The sequence below is a fragment of the Hemitrygon akajei genome, chromosome 3 (genome assembly GCF_048418815.1).
Source record: "Hemitrygon akajei chromosome 3, sHemAka1.3, whole genome shotgun sequence".
Taxonomy (NCBI): domain Eukaryota; kingdom Metazoa; phylum Chordata; class Chondrichthyes; order Myliobatiformes; family Dasyatidae; genus Hemitrygon; species Hemitrygon akajei.
The window spans coordinates 164,568,015-164,582,249 of record NC_133126.1 but is presented as its reverse complement, the minus strand read 5'-3'; the positions used below and the strand labels follow the sequence as shown (position 1 = coordinate 164,582,249).

Sequence of the window (14,235 nt, the reverse complement as noted above, 5' to 3'; positions counted from 1 at the left end):
TGGCTTTGAACTTATGTGTTTCTTGTTAATGTGCTGCTTTCTGACTAATTTGTCTATTTCTAGTCAATTATGGAAAGAATTCAGCAGTTTAAGCAATAAACCCAGAAAAAAGGGAAACACAATAAAAGGAAATGACAATAATAAAGTGAATGATATAAAGAAAGTTCAGGCAAAAAGAGAATTGCAAAAGGTAAGAGAATGACTCTACTGGGGAAAAAATTCGATACAAATGACACAAATTTTTGTTTCAAATAATATAACTCTCTTTGCTAATTAAAGCCCTAAAATATAGCAGAAAAACATGCCCACTGTTGAGTTAAAAATACAGAAACTTACATAAGAAGCCATTAGATTGTGTCCATTTTTCTCAAATATTCCTAATATCATTATGCCATGCCAATCTAATCTTATTTTGGCATCTTGATCAATTTTTCACTTTTCACAACTTTTTGAAACCATCCATTCATATTCTTGAATACTACAACATTCTTGTTCATTACTTTATTTACACCTCTTTCTGATTATCACTATGTTGCAGAATGTACTAATATCTCATAGAAAATACAGCAAAAATCTGAAGGCAAGTATGAATATTATCAAATAACAAATTAACATCAAGCTATAGTGATGTATCAGCCAGCTGGTCGTGTGGTGGCATTCACACTAGGCTTCGACGTGAGTGGTCCTGGGTTTGAATCCAGCCTGCTTCATGCACACTTTCCATTCATGTGGCACTTATTATATCTCACCACATTTCAATGCTTGGTAGACTTAACCATATCATTCCTTTCCCTTCCCTTTTTTTTGTCAATCCTCAGAATGAGACTATTTGGTTCTTCCTCAGTCTATCAGTCACTTCCTCATCTTACCATCTCCCACCACTATCTCACAAACCGGTCATTAGCATCAACATGGAATCAGTTTCTTCAAATAAACAATTGTCACACTGCTTCTCCACCAACTGGCCTTAAACCAGTGTTTCCAACCTGTTCTATGCCCCACACCCCTAGGAAATGTTTGATTAATGTTCGCACCCCCTACAAAAGTAATATCACATTTGAAGATGAAGAAGTCTAATTTCTAAATTTTGAACCACAAATTGAACCACATACAATACTGCGGGTGAACAAATTGAACTTAAAAAAATAAGCTTTTAACTCAGTGCATAAAATGCAAATATAAATTGAGCAATTAGATTCTAATTTATTCAGAAAAAATTGTAAACAGTAAGATCAATCCCAATTGTGAACATAAAATTCAATGACTTCTTTGCTCCTACTACTCATTCATGATTTTGTCAAAACGTGGAACTTCCTTGCTGACTGTGATCCGCAGGTCTGCCCGTGGATTCAGGCGATTCCTAGATTTTGTCTTGATTGACAAAAGAGAACTGAATCCAGATTCACACAAGTATGTTGTTGCAAATGGAATGAGGACACAGAGAGCTTTTTCACCAAGTCTTGGGAACATATCCAGTGCTGCACACCAAAACTCCTCCAAAGTCTTGCTTTCAAATTGCATTTCAAGAGCTCGATTTGTCCGCAAATCAATAAGATCTTCCTTCAGCTCTTCATCATCTGACATTTTCTCCAAATTGTAGGAATATGAATTCATGATCCATTCTTCTGAAATCTTCAGGTCTCCAGCAGCAAAATATCCATCAAACGATTCTGACAGCATTTCCAAAGGAGCCACAATTTCTTCACGCATAGTAGGAGTTATGGATCCAGCATCATCAACCATCTCTTCTAGTGAAGGAAAATTTGAGAGACTGCCTCTTTCCATCCTTCGATGCCAAAGACGTAACTCTTCTTTGAAGGCATTCAACTTTTCACAAGCTTTCAATATGTTTATCCCTTTTCCTTGAAGAGTAACTCTCAGGTCATTCATACGAATTAAAATGTCAGCTAAGTAAGCCAGCATTTGGGCAAATTCCTGTGATTCCATTGCCCCAACCAAATCACATTCACGCTCCTCCAGAAAAACTTTGATTTCTTCCCGCAGTTCAAAGAAGCAGGTTAAAGCTTATCCTCGTGACAACCAACGGACTTCTGTGTGGAAAAGCAAAACTGAATGCTCACTTCCCAGATCCTCATAAAATGATTTGAAGATGCGATGGTTCAAAGCACGCCCCCTGATCCAGTTGATGATCTTCGCACAAGTATCAAGGACTTTCTTCAAATTTTGAGGCAATATTTTTTATGCCAAAGCATGCCGATGAAGAAAACAATGGGTAACTTGCAAGTCTGGAATCTCCTTTTTCATCAATGCAGAAAAGCCAGATTTATTTCCAAGCATTGCAGGTGCCCCATCAGTGCACACAGAACCAATGACTTTGATATCTAAATCATGTTTGGCAAAGAAGTCTTTCACCAGCTGCATCACATCCTTTGCAGTTGTGTTTGTTTTCAGATCTTTACAAAACAGGAAATCTTCCTTCACAGCACCATCATTGACATACCTCACTAATGTGATGAGTTGACTACAACTGGAGACATCAGTTGACTCATCCAACTGAATAGAGATTTTAAGAGGACTAGCTCTGACATCTGAGATGACTTGGTCCAAAACATCTTCACTCAAATCACTGATTCGGTTGTGAATGACATTATTTGATAGGGGCACCTGTTCAAATTTTTTTCTTGCTTCTTTGCCCAGGATAATTGTTGCCATTTCTAGTGCACGTAGCTTGATGAAATCTTCCGCAATTGTATGGGGCTTCTTGGATTTGGCCACTTTATATGCCACTTGGTATGAAGCAAGAAGTAGTGGTTTTTCAACAGAAACAAACCCTAATTTTGGACGAGTTCCTTGTGAATCAAAATGAGCTCTTTTGATTTTCAATGACCCAACATCATGTCCTTCAACATCAGCTCCGCCATGCTTGTTCTTGAAGTGCTCTTGAAGCTTGGATGGCTTCAGATTTGAGTTGGAAAACAGAACGCTACAAAGAATGCACTGGGGTTTTTGCAAGCCATCATTTCCTGTTGTGCAAGTGAAACCAAAGCACACATCGTCATCATTCCATTTCCTTCTTTTTGACATGATGAAGGGTTAGGGGTAAAGAGAAAAATATGAACTAATATGAGAAAAACTATCTGACTAAGTCAGGGATGACCACTTTACTCAACCAGACACACTTATAGCAAAGTATCGCGAGAAATACCCTTTCAAATATTATATTACAATATTATCTGCAGTTACGCCAAAGTAAATTGTCAGGTGAAAATGCCACGGGGACGCGATGCGACTTATTAGGCTACTCTCTACTGAATTTACACACCTGTTTCCGATGATTACTAGAGATATGAACTCCCATCACATGAGTCAAAGTCCTCGGTGCTAACCATGATACCTCCTCAACTAACACAATTCAAAATGATCAACAATTCAAGAAAAAAACCTTTGAAATTCAAAAACTTCTTTAATGCATTGCGACAAATACGAATGAATGACTTCAGCTGCTTTTTATCAAAATGCAGCTTTTTAAAATTTTATAATTGAATAATTTACCTACTGTCTGCGGGTTTGGTTTTAACGCGAAGTCGTTACTCGATGGGTGATTCGGGATGTATAAAGATCTTGACATTATGAGATGATTTTTAACTCTTGGGTGTAACAATCTAGCTAACATTGACGAGACTCCTCGACTCTGAGGTGTAACTCCCAGGTAACACTGATGAGAATCCTCAACGCTGATTTGGACAGCGGGAGACTGGAGCGTGCTTGGGACAAACGTTACTACCACTTCTCAATGCACACTCCTCAACGCTGACTTGGGCAGCGGGAGACTGGAGTGGGTTTACGTCTCTCTCGACTCGGGCAGCGGGAGACTGGAGTGTGCTTGGGACAAACGTTACTACCACTTCTCAAGGCATACTGGCAGCTGGCTGAGTGATGACTGGTGACTCGTCACTCAAGGACACAAGCCACTCTTTGTCGCACCTTCTGAAATTCCATCTCACCACCCCTGAGGGTGCGGGCACCCCAGTTGGGAATCCCTGCCTTAAATAAATGACATTCAAGCCTAGCAAGGCCAAAGCTGCTATTTTCAGATTTTTCTATGCAAGTTCAGTGCCTGTCTGTATCCCCTTACTGACTTCAGCTTTCAACTGACTCATGCTCCCTGCATCAGCACTGGCAATACATTGACTATCAATCACAAGGCAACCCACTTCCATCTTTGAAACATTCCCCTGCTACTGTTCTGCATCAACCATTCACCATTTCAACTCCCACCCGTACCTTTGTTCAATTGATTTATCTATTCCAAGCTGCCTTGGTTGGACTCCAATTCCACAACTTCAACAAGTCAACAATCATAAACAATGATGTACACATGCTATCTTGCTCAAATTATTTCAGAGGGCCTGTCCTGGGACCAGCACACACGTGCAATTACAAAGAAAGCACAGCAGCACCTGTACTTCCTTAGAAGTCTGCGAAGATTCAGCATAATGTCTAAAACCTTGCGAAACTTCTATAGATGTGTGGTGGAGAGTTTATTGAGCAGTTGTATCATGGCCTGGTATGGAAATACCAATGCCCTTGAATGGAAAATGCTACAAAAAGTAGTGGATACAGCCAAGTCCATCACAGGAAACGCCCTCCCCACCATTGAGCACATCTACACAGAGCGCTGTCACAAGAAAGCAGCATCCATCGACAAGGAGCCCACCACCTAGGCTATGGTCTTTGCTCACTGCTACCAACAGGAAGAAGGTACGGGAGCCTCAGGACCATTACCACCAGATTCAGGGACGCTGTTACCCCAGATCCATCAGGCTCCTGAAGCAGCGGGGAGAACTTCACACGCCCCATCACTGAACTCTTTCCACAACCTATGGGCTCATCTTCATCTCATCTTCTCAGAATTTATTTATTTATTATTATTATTTCTCTTTTCTTATTTGCACAGTTTGTTCTCCTCAGCACATTTGTTTGTCTGTCCTGTTGGGTGTGGTCTTTCATTGTTTCTACTGTCTCGCTTGTACCTACTGATTATGGCTGCAAGAAAATGAATATGGTGACATGTATGCACTCCTATAGTAAATTTCCTTTGAACTTTGAACTTAACAATGCAAAGCAGCTCAATTCCCATCACTATAGTAATAAATATAAGCTCCAAAAATAGTATTTGACCGTTATGTGGAATACAAGCTTTATGAATTAAATTATAAATAGGAGCAAAATTTAATAAGGATGTACCCGCTCATTTTTATATACTTAATTATCATGTTAGCTTGTTGATTAACAAATAGTGATAATAATTTGGATATCTTTTTATTATACCTGAATGTTGAACAAAATTATAGCTTCTTTAAAATAAAGAATTGCTTTAGAGATAGGCCTTTCCTTATTTCTGGGAAAACTGCAAGCTCTTGAAATAAATGTAATGGATAATTTGAATTAATTTAAATAATGGAACTTCTACTCACCGCTATACGCATTAATGATGCTTTGACTGAACTCCATTTGTCTCTTCTTCTGTCAATAATTATGATAAATCCAATACTGGCAGCATCCAGACTACAATAAAACCATCACAGATTATCAGAGTTATCACGGGTCTTTAAAAGTGTACAAAATATAATTAGCCAAATCGCTTTAAAATGTTCTGAATTACTTCACAACAATGAACATTTGACAAAATATTTAGAGATGTGTACAGATTAGGAATGATCAGAAAACAAAAATCTATATTTAGGCATGGATCATGTTCTCTCATCAGTTCTCCAATTCAATTATACTTCAGCAAAATAGCACTGTCAACCATGCAATTATCTTCTTGTCAAACATCTCTCCTGCCCTCTGTCTCCTTCCCCGGAGGCACTGACATCTTACTGGGATACAATTCCATGTGTGCTCTATGGTAACTCAATGCTAGCACCCAGCTTTGATGAATGACAATGAATATTGGCAAAAAATAATTTTAGTGGCAAGAGATGTATATAGAAGCATCTATAACACATACAAATAATCAGCTGAAGAGAATATAACTGAGGCAATTTGGCTTTAATATGATTATTATATTTTTGAAATGGAGAGAAGCATTTCTGACAATCAGTTTTCTTGTCTTTGATTAAAGCTTTGACTTGAACATAAAATGTTCAAATTATATTCAGATCACTCAAATACAGAACTGGTTTAAATCTCTTTTTGTCAATTTCTATAAATTTCATTGCACATCTTGATAAAAACCTCTTTCCCCCTTATTAGGGAGAAAGAGAGCCTGTAGAATGTTGAATTACCAGGTGAACGAGTAGTCTGTGGGGTACTGTAAGTCTTTATTGATGCTTTGCTGCACGCTTTTTAGCTAGTGGGGGGGGGTTCTTTTGCTGCTGCTTATGCATGGAAGAGTGGAGTTGGTGGGGGGCTTTGGGGTTTTAACATTTAACTGTCATTCATTCTATGGGGCACTCCTCTGTTTCCATGGACGTTTGCGAAGAAGAAGAATTTCAGGGTGTATATTGTATACATCTCTCTGACATTCAATGTGCCTATTGAAAAATGGAAATTTAATTTAGGGCAGCACAGTTAGCACAATGCTTTACAGTGCGGGTGACCCAGGTTCAATTCCTGCCGTTGCCTGTAAGTTTGTACGTGCTCCCAGCAACTGCCCGGATTTTCTGGTTTCCTCCCACATTCCATAGACCACCGGTTGGTAGGGTAATTGGTCATTGCAAATTGTCCCATGATTAGGCTAGGATTAAATTGGGAGATTGATGGGCAGCATGGCTCAAAGGGCCAGAAGGAACTACTCAATAAATAAATAAACAGATAGATGAGCTTTTGTCAATCCTTTTTGGTTTCCAATTTGTTCTCATTATCCTCTTTTTCTATTGATTTCCCCTGCCTTAGCAAGTGTTAGGGTGTTAATTCTTCCTCAGTTCACAATTCTGAGAGAGAAACTCATACTAAAGGTAAGTTAAAGGTACGCAGCCCCAGTGAAGGTTCTCAGCCCGAAACATCAACTATTTACTCCCCTCTATAGCTGCTGATTGACCTGTGGAGTTCCAGCCACACTGTGTGTGTTGCTAAAGGTAGGCTTTCTAATTTCCTTTTCAACTGTTGTTGTGCATTTCTTGGCAAAATGGGCAGACATATCCTTATTCAACAGCAAAGGTTTGGGATCATTTTTCTTGAGATTTGCCTCACCAGCTCTTATTACTCACAAATCGGATGTAGCAAACAGTCTTGGGAATACAGTTAATATTGTCATCATCTGTTCTTGGCCTATTAGCTCTTCCTCTTTGAAACATTGCAAATTAAAGTTCCCTCTCATAATGATCACTTAATGCTCTATGTGAACATAAAGCTTAACAACTTCATACTAACTCAAAATTTATTTTTAACTAAAAAACTACAATCTTTAATCAAAATGATTAAAAAGGTACATGAAAATTAAAGCCTATTTTTATTCAACTCACAAAAGAATATCCTTCATCCTTGGATTAAAAATAAAATAAACATTGTGACTCAGACAAGAGAGAATCAGGTACAATTATTTCCATACATTGCTTGTTTTACTGTTAATTCAAGAAAAATAGGAAGATTTTCAATCTGTATTGTTCTGTAGCAAAGCAACACCTGAATTTTTGCAGCTGCTGCTGTGAATAGTGCAATTACATTAAATGGAAGGCATTTTTTCACAGCCAACTCTATATTTTTGAACTTTTCCAAAATTATTTACATGTAATGAACATATTCAATGAATAGGGAGTTGTGGTTGCTGGCCATATTTACCAAGAGTTCACAGCACAAAGGGGAGTACTTAATCTCTTTTGTTCTTTAAGGTAAGTAAATCATGAAGAACTGTGAAGTTACAAGCAATATATTCAAAACCATAGGTCTGAGAGCCCTTCCCACACATAAAACTGTAATCCTGTTGTATGACTTTGAAAGAAGTGGTAAACAGACTTGGTGATTGTGATGCACACCTAACATGACTATTGATCCACAAGCAAGCAACTTGTCAATTAATAATATCATTACACTGGAAGGAGATGAGAGAAGGACTATTTTTGCCAGGTCCAGAAGGTTCTTCGCTGAATTTCACTAATCCTATAGAAATGGTCAAGTTCAGTGGTTTTAAAAGTATTATATATGAATGCACTAAGTATAAGAAATAAAGTGGATGAGCTTGAGGTTCAGCTGGAAATTGGCAAGTACGATGTTGTAGGAATAAAAGAGACATGGCTGCAAGAGGACCAGGGCTGGGAAATGAATATTCAAGGTATACGTCCTATCAAAAGGATAGACAGGTGGGCAGAGGGGGTGGGGTGGCTCTGCTGGTGAGGAATGAAATTCAGTCCCTTGCGAGGTGTGACATAGAATCAAGAGATGTAGAGTCAGTATGAATAGAACTGAGAAATTGTAAGGGCAAAAAGACCCTAATGGAAGTTATCTACAGGCCCCCAAATAGTAGCCTGGATATAGGGTGCAAGTTGAATCAAGAGCTAAAATTAGCATGTTGCAAAGGTAATGGGGGATTTCAACATGCAGGTAGACTGGGAAAATCAGGTTGGTACTGGACCCCAAGAAAGGGAGTTTGTGGAGTGCCTCCGAGATGATTCTTAGAGCAGCTTGTACTGGAGCCTACCAGGGAGAAGGCAATTCTGGATCTAGTGTTGTGCAATGAACCGGATTTGATAAGGGAACTCAAGGTAAAGGAGGCATTAGGAAGTAGTGACCGTAATATGATAAGTTTTAATCTACAATTTGAGAGGGAGAAGGGAAAATCGGAAGTGTCAGTATTACAGTTGAACTTACAGGGAACTATGTTGAACAAAAGGAACTAGCCAAAGTTGACTGGAAGGATACTGTAGCAGGGATGACAGTGGAACAACAATGGCATTTTCATGTTCCGCAACCACCCTACACCTGCTTACCAAAGATTTACATTCAGGACCTCGCCACTAACAGCTTCATCTGTCTGACCAAACTTGTTCTTGCCCTCAACAACTTCTCTTTCAATTCCTCCCAATTTCTACAAATGAAAGGTGTAGCCATGGACGTGTGTACAGGCCACAACTACACCAGTATTTTATAGACAACAGACGCAGGAGTAGGCCATTTGGCCCTTCTAGCCAGCACCGCCACTCACTGTGATCATGGCTGATCATACACAATCAGTACCCCGTTCCTGCCCTCTCCCCATATCCCTTGACCCCGCTATCTGTAAGAGCTATAAGAGCTCTATCTAACTCAAATTTTGGTTGCTACAAGGAACATTTACTTGGCTCCTGCAGTCATCAACTTTGCAACACCTTGTCATGCAATAGATGACTCGTAGGTCAATAGCTGTGAATAATCTTGGTGATGTAGCTGCTGTGGTCCTACCAGTCCACATTAGAGGTCTGAGGTGTTGATACAATGCATTAAATGGCACTCAACCCGGGGTTAATAGGAAGGTATATTTGATAATAAAAAAAATAGACAATAGACAAGGAACTGCTCTACTCTGGCATCCTAATTCTTTTTTTTTTGCCATACTGATGCTGTTTCCTGCACTTCTGTGGAGCTCATCAGTTTTATCACCTTTGCTACCAATTTCCACCCTGTCCACAAATTCACCTGGATTATTCCGCTTCCTCACTGGACAAATTATCCACTAATATCTACTACAAACTCTCAGCTCGCTAGAATATATTCCATCCCACCCTGCTTTCGATAAGACCACCATCCTATCCTTTCAGTTTCTCCATCTCCACTGTCTCTGTTCCCAAGAAGCTCTTGGATTTCTCAAATGCCCTTCTTGTCAGGAAATATGGCTTTCCCTTTTCTATAGCTGATAGAGTTCAGGCACTTATATGCATTTACTCCATTTTTTGCATGTCTGATTTGACTGTGCCTCTTTTCCCCAGACAAAACAGAGAGAGTTTCCTTGATTCTCACTTTTCACTCCAACGCATTCTGTATATCACCCTTCATCATTTCTACCAGCTCCAACAGGGTCCCATCACCTGTCACAACTTCCTTCTGGTTTCCCGAGAGATCATCCTCTCCGTATCTCCCTGGACTGCTCTTCATCTCTTACCCCAACCCTTCATGTCCTCTGGAACTTTCCTCATCACCATTCAGCAACCGAAACAGCCCTCGCAGGAAGGGAAGAGATTCACATGTATTTTCTCCAACCTGGAGGAGATGCAGCTGATTCCTCCCCTTGTATATAGTGCTGGCCATATAACCTCCACCACACCCAAGCACAGACCAGGTGAGATTTTGCACAGCACCAGCACTCCATTCACAATGGCCAGTGGGTGCTCCCAATTATATGTCATTTCACCTCCACTTACCCTTCCCATTCGCACACTGACTTGCCTGTCCTCTGCCTTCTCCCCTGCCAGGGTCAGGCCAGTCGAATTTCAGTTAACAATGAGTCCCCATCTTCTTTTTCCACTTCCAGAGTCCACGCACCTTTGTTCACCCCACCCCTGCCATTACCTTCCAGTGCCTGATTCTATCTAGCAACCACATACCTATCTACCTGAGTTTCTTCTTTCTTCTCCTTTTCTTCACCTTTCCTATTCCCTCTCCTACCTGCTTCACCTGCTCACCATCCCTCCATTATCTGGTTCTACCTGTCACCTTCTGCCCTCTATCTCTACCCTCCCTCTGGCTTCTAAAAACTGGCCGTCTTCCCTCTAAACTCTCAGTCCTGGTGCAGGATTTGTACCCAGAACATTGACCATCCCTTCACCTCCACTGATGTTGCTTGACCCACGGAATTTTATTTCTGCTCTTCATACCTAGTTCATTTCCAAAATCTCATTTCTCTCTCAATCCATACTCTGTCCTGCTTTATGAGATGAAAGACAAGAGGGATAATTTTCTTATTTCCCCCTCTCTCTCCACTGCCACATAATGTTTACGCTATTTTAGATAAGAACCACAATCCAACAGGTAATGTAAGAAAACCAAGGAAAGTCTGGTGAAAAGAGCATATAGTAACCAGACTTCAGATTCTCAGCCACTGGTTCAGAAGCTGACAGCACTTACCTTTGGAAGGAGGTGACACATAAGAGAGAATTGTCATGTTAAGTCAATGGTAGGAAAGTCCTACAGCTTTTGTATCACCAGTGGCAGAAAATAATGCAAATCACTGCCAATCCCTGCCAATGCCAACCTGCATTCAGCACACTTTCACTTCAAATGCTGTGCCAACTGCGTTCCACCAGGCAGAGCAAAGCCAAATGGTGGTTACAGGCAGCAAAGGCTTTTGACTCACACACAGCTAATGATCCCTGCACAGCCAATTCTCACGTTCACAGGTTGTATACCGTGAAATCCGTGCCATCACATTCCTGCCAATCGGACGGTGAACATGTACTCAGTGGGACAACAGTCAGCATTTGTCTTCTAGAGTATGTTTCAAAACCTGAGCATCAAGAGTTGCCTCCATCTCTACAGGAAAGAGCTGATGACCTGGGGCATGACCATGGTAAAAGAAGAGAACACACAGAGGGCGAGCTGGTCAGAGTTGTCTGCAAGGGTCCTTCACAAGAAACCTGGTACGGGGATCTGCAACTCCACTTCCACCTCCTCCTACAATCCAACACCCTAATCTTCCTTCCCTCATTTACCATCACACACCCTTAAGAATGAGTATTTTCTTGGTAAACCATACAGTAAACTACTCCCATTTAAATTATCCTGGCAACACAAGAGATTGCAGAAGTTGGAAAGTGGAGCATGAAACAATCTACTGGAACATCTGAGTGGATCAGGCAGTATCTGTGGAGGTAGAGAGATAGTTAACATTCTCGGTTAAGACTTTGTGCTGATAGGCTGAGATTCCCCAGGAGTCATGATGTGAATAGTCCTGTAGTATAATAACTAACATATTAGCTCAAAGCTATCATTTAGGGTGCAAATTACAAGGTATTATATGATTATATTATTTACATCTTAGCTTACCTTGGAATGCTGGTCAAGTATGTTACAACATTAAGAAAATCCTCATCAGAAAGGTCCCCAAAGTCAGTGTGTTCGGGAAAAGTGATGATTGGTGCGCCATCTCTGCTTCGTCCTCCTGTGTAAGAAATATTTGGGTTAGAGAGTATATGGCAGAAAAAATTGCAATGATTCACATAATAAAGAGAATCTCATAAATCATTGTCATTCTCCCAGTGATTCACTCGTAAACCATAATGATCAGCAGATTACAACTTCAGCTCTCAGTCTGCAATTATTTAGTTAACTCAGCAGAAACTTCAGTCAATTTCTACTAACTGGCCTGCAGTTCTGTGGGCTAGAAACGAGAAAATTAGTCAGTCTCTGTTTAGCTTGCTGGTGTCTGGCCCATATTAAAAATACATGATTTGATTTAGCTTTAGCATAGTCAAACATCCTGCCTCAGGCAGCAAGTCTGGGCAGCTGCTACCCACAAGAAAACAGTGTGATCTGCAGATGGGCTTCATTGGCCCGGAACCACTCGAGAGATCAGCGCGTTTGTAGACTGAGCAACCCAGCAACCACCCTGATCTTCAGAGGAGGGCTCACTCTTCAGCATCTTCCAGACACACAAGAAGAATGTCAAGTGGATGAGAGACTAGATGGGAACCGACAACCACAAAACTGTGCTTAATGCACAGCAGTGATTAACGTAGGATTTTAGAAGCCCAAGCACAATGTTTGTGGTAGTACCCTGAGAGAACAATTAAAAACCAAGGTGAAGGCTTATATAGCAGCTGGATCATAATAGGAAAGATTGTGTCATTGTTCTCACAAATTAAAAAATATTGCCATTATCTTCTACAGGGTGTGGACAGTAAATCAAGATTTATCTGCTTCCATGGTTTTCTTCTGATGCTGTCTGCCGGGTCAGAGTATTTCAAACTTTCAATTTGACAAAACTGGCGAGGAACTTTACCTGACAGTAGTTGTTGACACAAACCTATTTTAGGAAAGCAAAGCCGTTACAATAAAAGAATGATCCCATCATAAATGTAATGATGTAAAGGCAGTCTGTGATTATCCTGTATCTCCTTAGTGCATGGTGCCAGCACAAAATACAGAAACATCATCCGATAAGATGTGGAATCCCTCATTGTACAACACCCCCAATGTGCATTGCTGCTGTAGAATTCTGTGTTCATCAACAAAACCTGGCACCGTATCTGCAGAATTCCTGCATCCAGCTGCTTTACAACATCTGGTGCTGGATGCACGCCTTGCTGGCAAGAACAGGACTGGATCTGAACAAGGTACCCTTCCAGTTTGATGCCTCTCTGGCCTTACATTTCAGCAATGGGCACTTGCAATGGGAATGTACCCGAGTGAGAACATAAGGCAAGTAGCTGTTTGGGTCTCTAAACAATACATGGCTGACCTTCCACCTCATCTGTACCTTCGATTTTCTCGATATACACGTTTCTAGTAATGACTGAGCACCCACAGAACTCTCAAGTTGAGATTTCATGAGATTGACAAACTGTGAAGAGATAAATGAGTTTAAAGCATATATCAGTACATCATTGAGGGGAGGGCAGGACTGGTAGCTCACTGTCTCAGGTATAGAAGTTTTAGATATGACAGAGGGAAATGCAAAAGAGGAGGGGGAGTTGAACTACTGATTAGGGAGAACATCACAGCAATGCTAAGAGATGATATTCTGAAGAGATTATCTAACAAGGCCATGCGGATTGAATTTGGAGTAAAAGAGAGGCAGTCAATTTGCTGGGATCACCAAGAGAAACAAGATGGAGTTGACATACAAGGATACAAGTTCAGTAGGACAGGAGCAGGCAGACATCCATGAGTATACTGGGGCTGTAAGGTTTGTAGATCTTGGGTCAGAGGTAGAAATGGCCAATGCAGGGCTAGAGAACAACTGGCTTGCATGTTGTAGTGGAGAGGATTCTGGAGGTGCTGAGATCAGTAATGGTGTGGGAGACAATAGCCTAACGCTTCTCAGCGGGGTCCTGTTTCAGGAGTAAGCAAGAGGGGGTGCCCGTGAGCTACTGCCTGGCCTCTGCAAGGTAGAGGGAACTTGTATCTCAACTCAGTCTTGTCCCTCTTGGTTCAATCTCTTCTAACCTATATCCATAGCATTTCGCATGTTCTCTATGATATCCACAACTTGCAGCTCCTTGGCCCCCACTGTCTAATTTTCACTACGGATGAGTATTCCGTATACTTCCACCCCACCAAGAAAGTCCTCCAGGTTCTCTGCTTCTTTCTGGATAATAGACCCAACTAGCTCCACCCTAACCATCCCCCACTACAGGTGTT

General features: G+C 40.8%; 1 protein-coding gene across 5 annotated transcripts in view; it reads right to left on the bottom strand.

Moving 5' to 3' along the window:
- mcf2l2 (MCF.2 cell line derived transforming sequence-like 2) overlaps positions 1–14,235 on the bottom strand; it is a 331,126-nt gene that overhangs the window by 215,752 nt on the left and 101,139 nt on the right. For all 5 annotated transcript variants that reach the window (XM_073041227.1, XM_073041231.1, XM_073041230.1 and 2 more), the window contains 2 exons: positions 11,920–12,034; positions 5,439–5,529 (listed from right to left, as the gene is read on the bottom strand). In XM_073041227.1, coding sequence (XP_072897328.1) covers positions 5,439–5,529; positions 11,920–12,034 — 206 coding nt within the window. The remainder of the gene's footprint in view (positions 1–5,438; positions 5,530–11,919; positions 12,035–14,235) is intronic.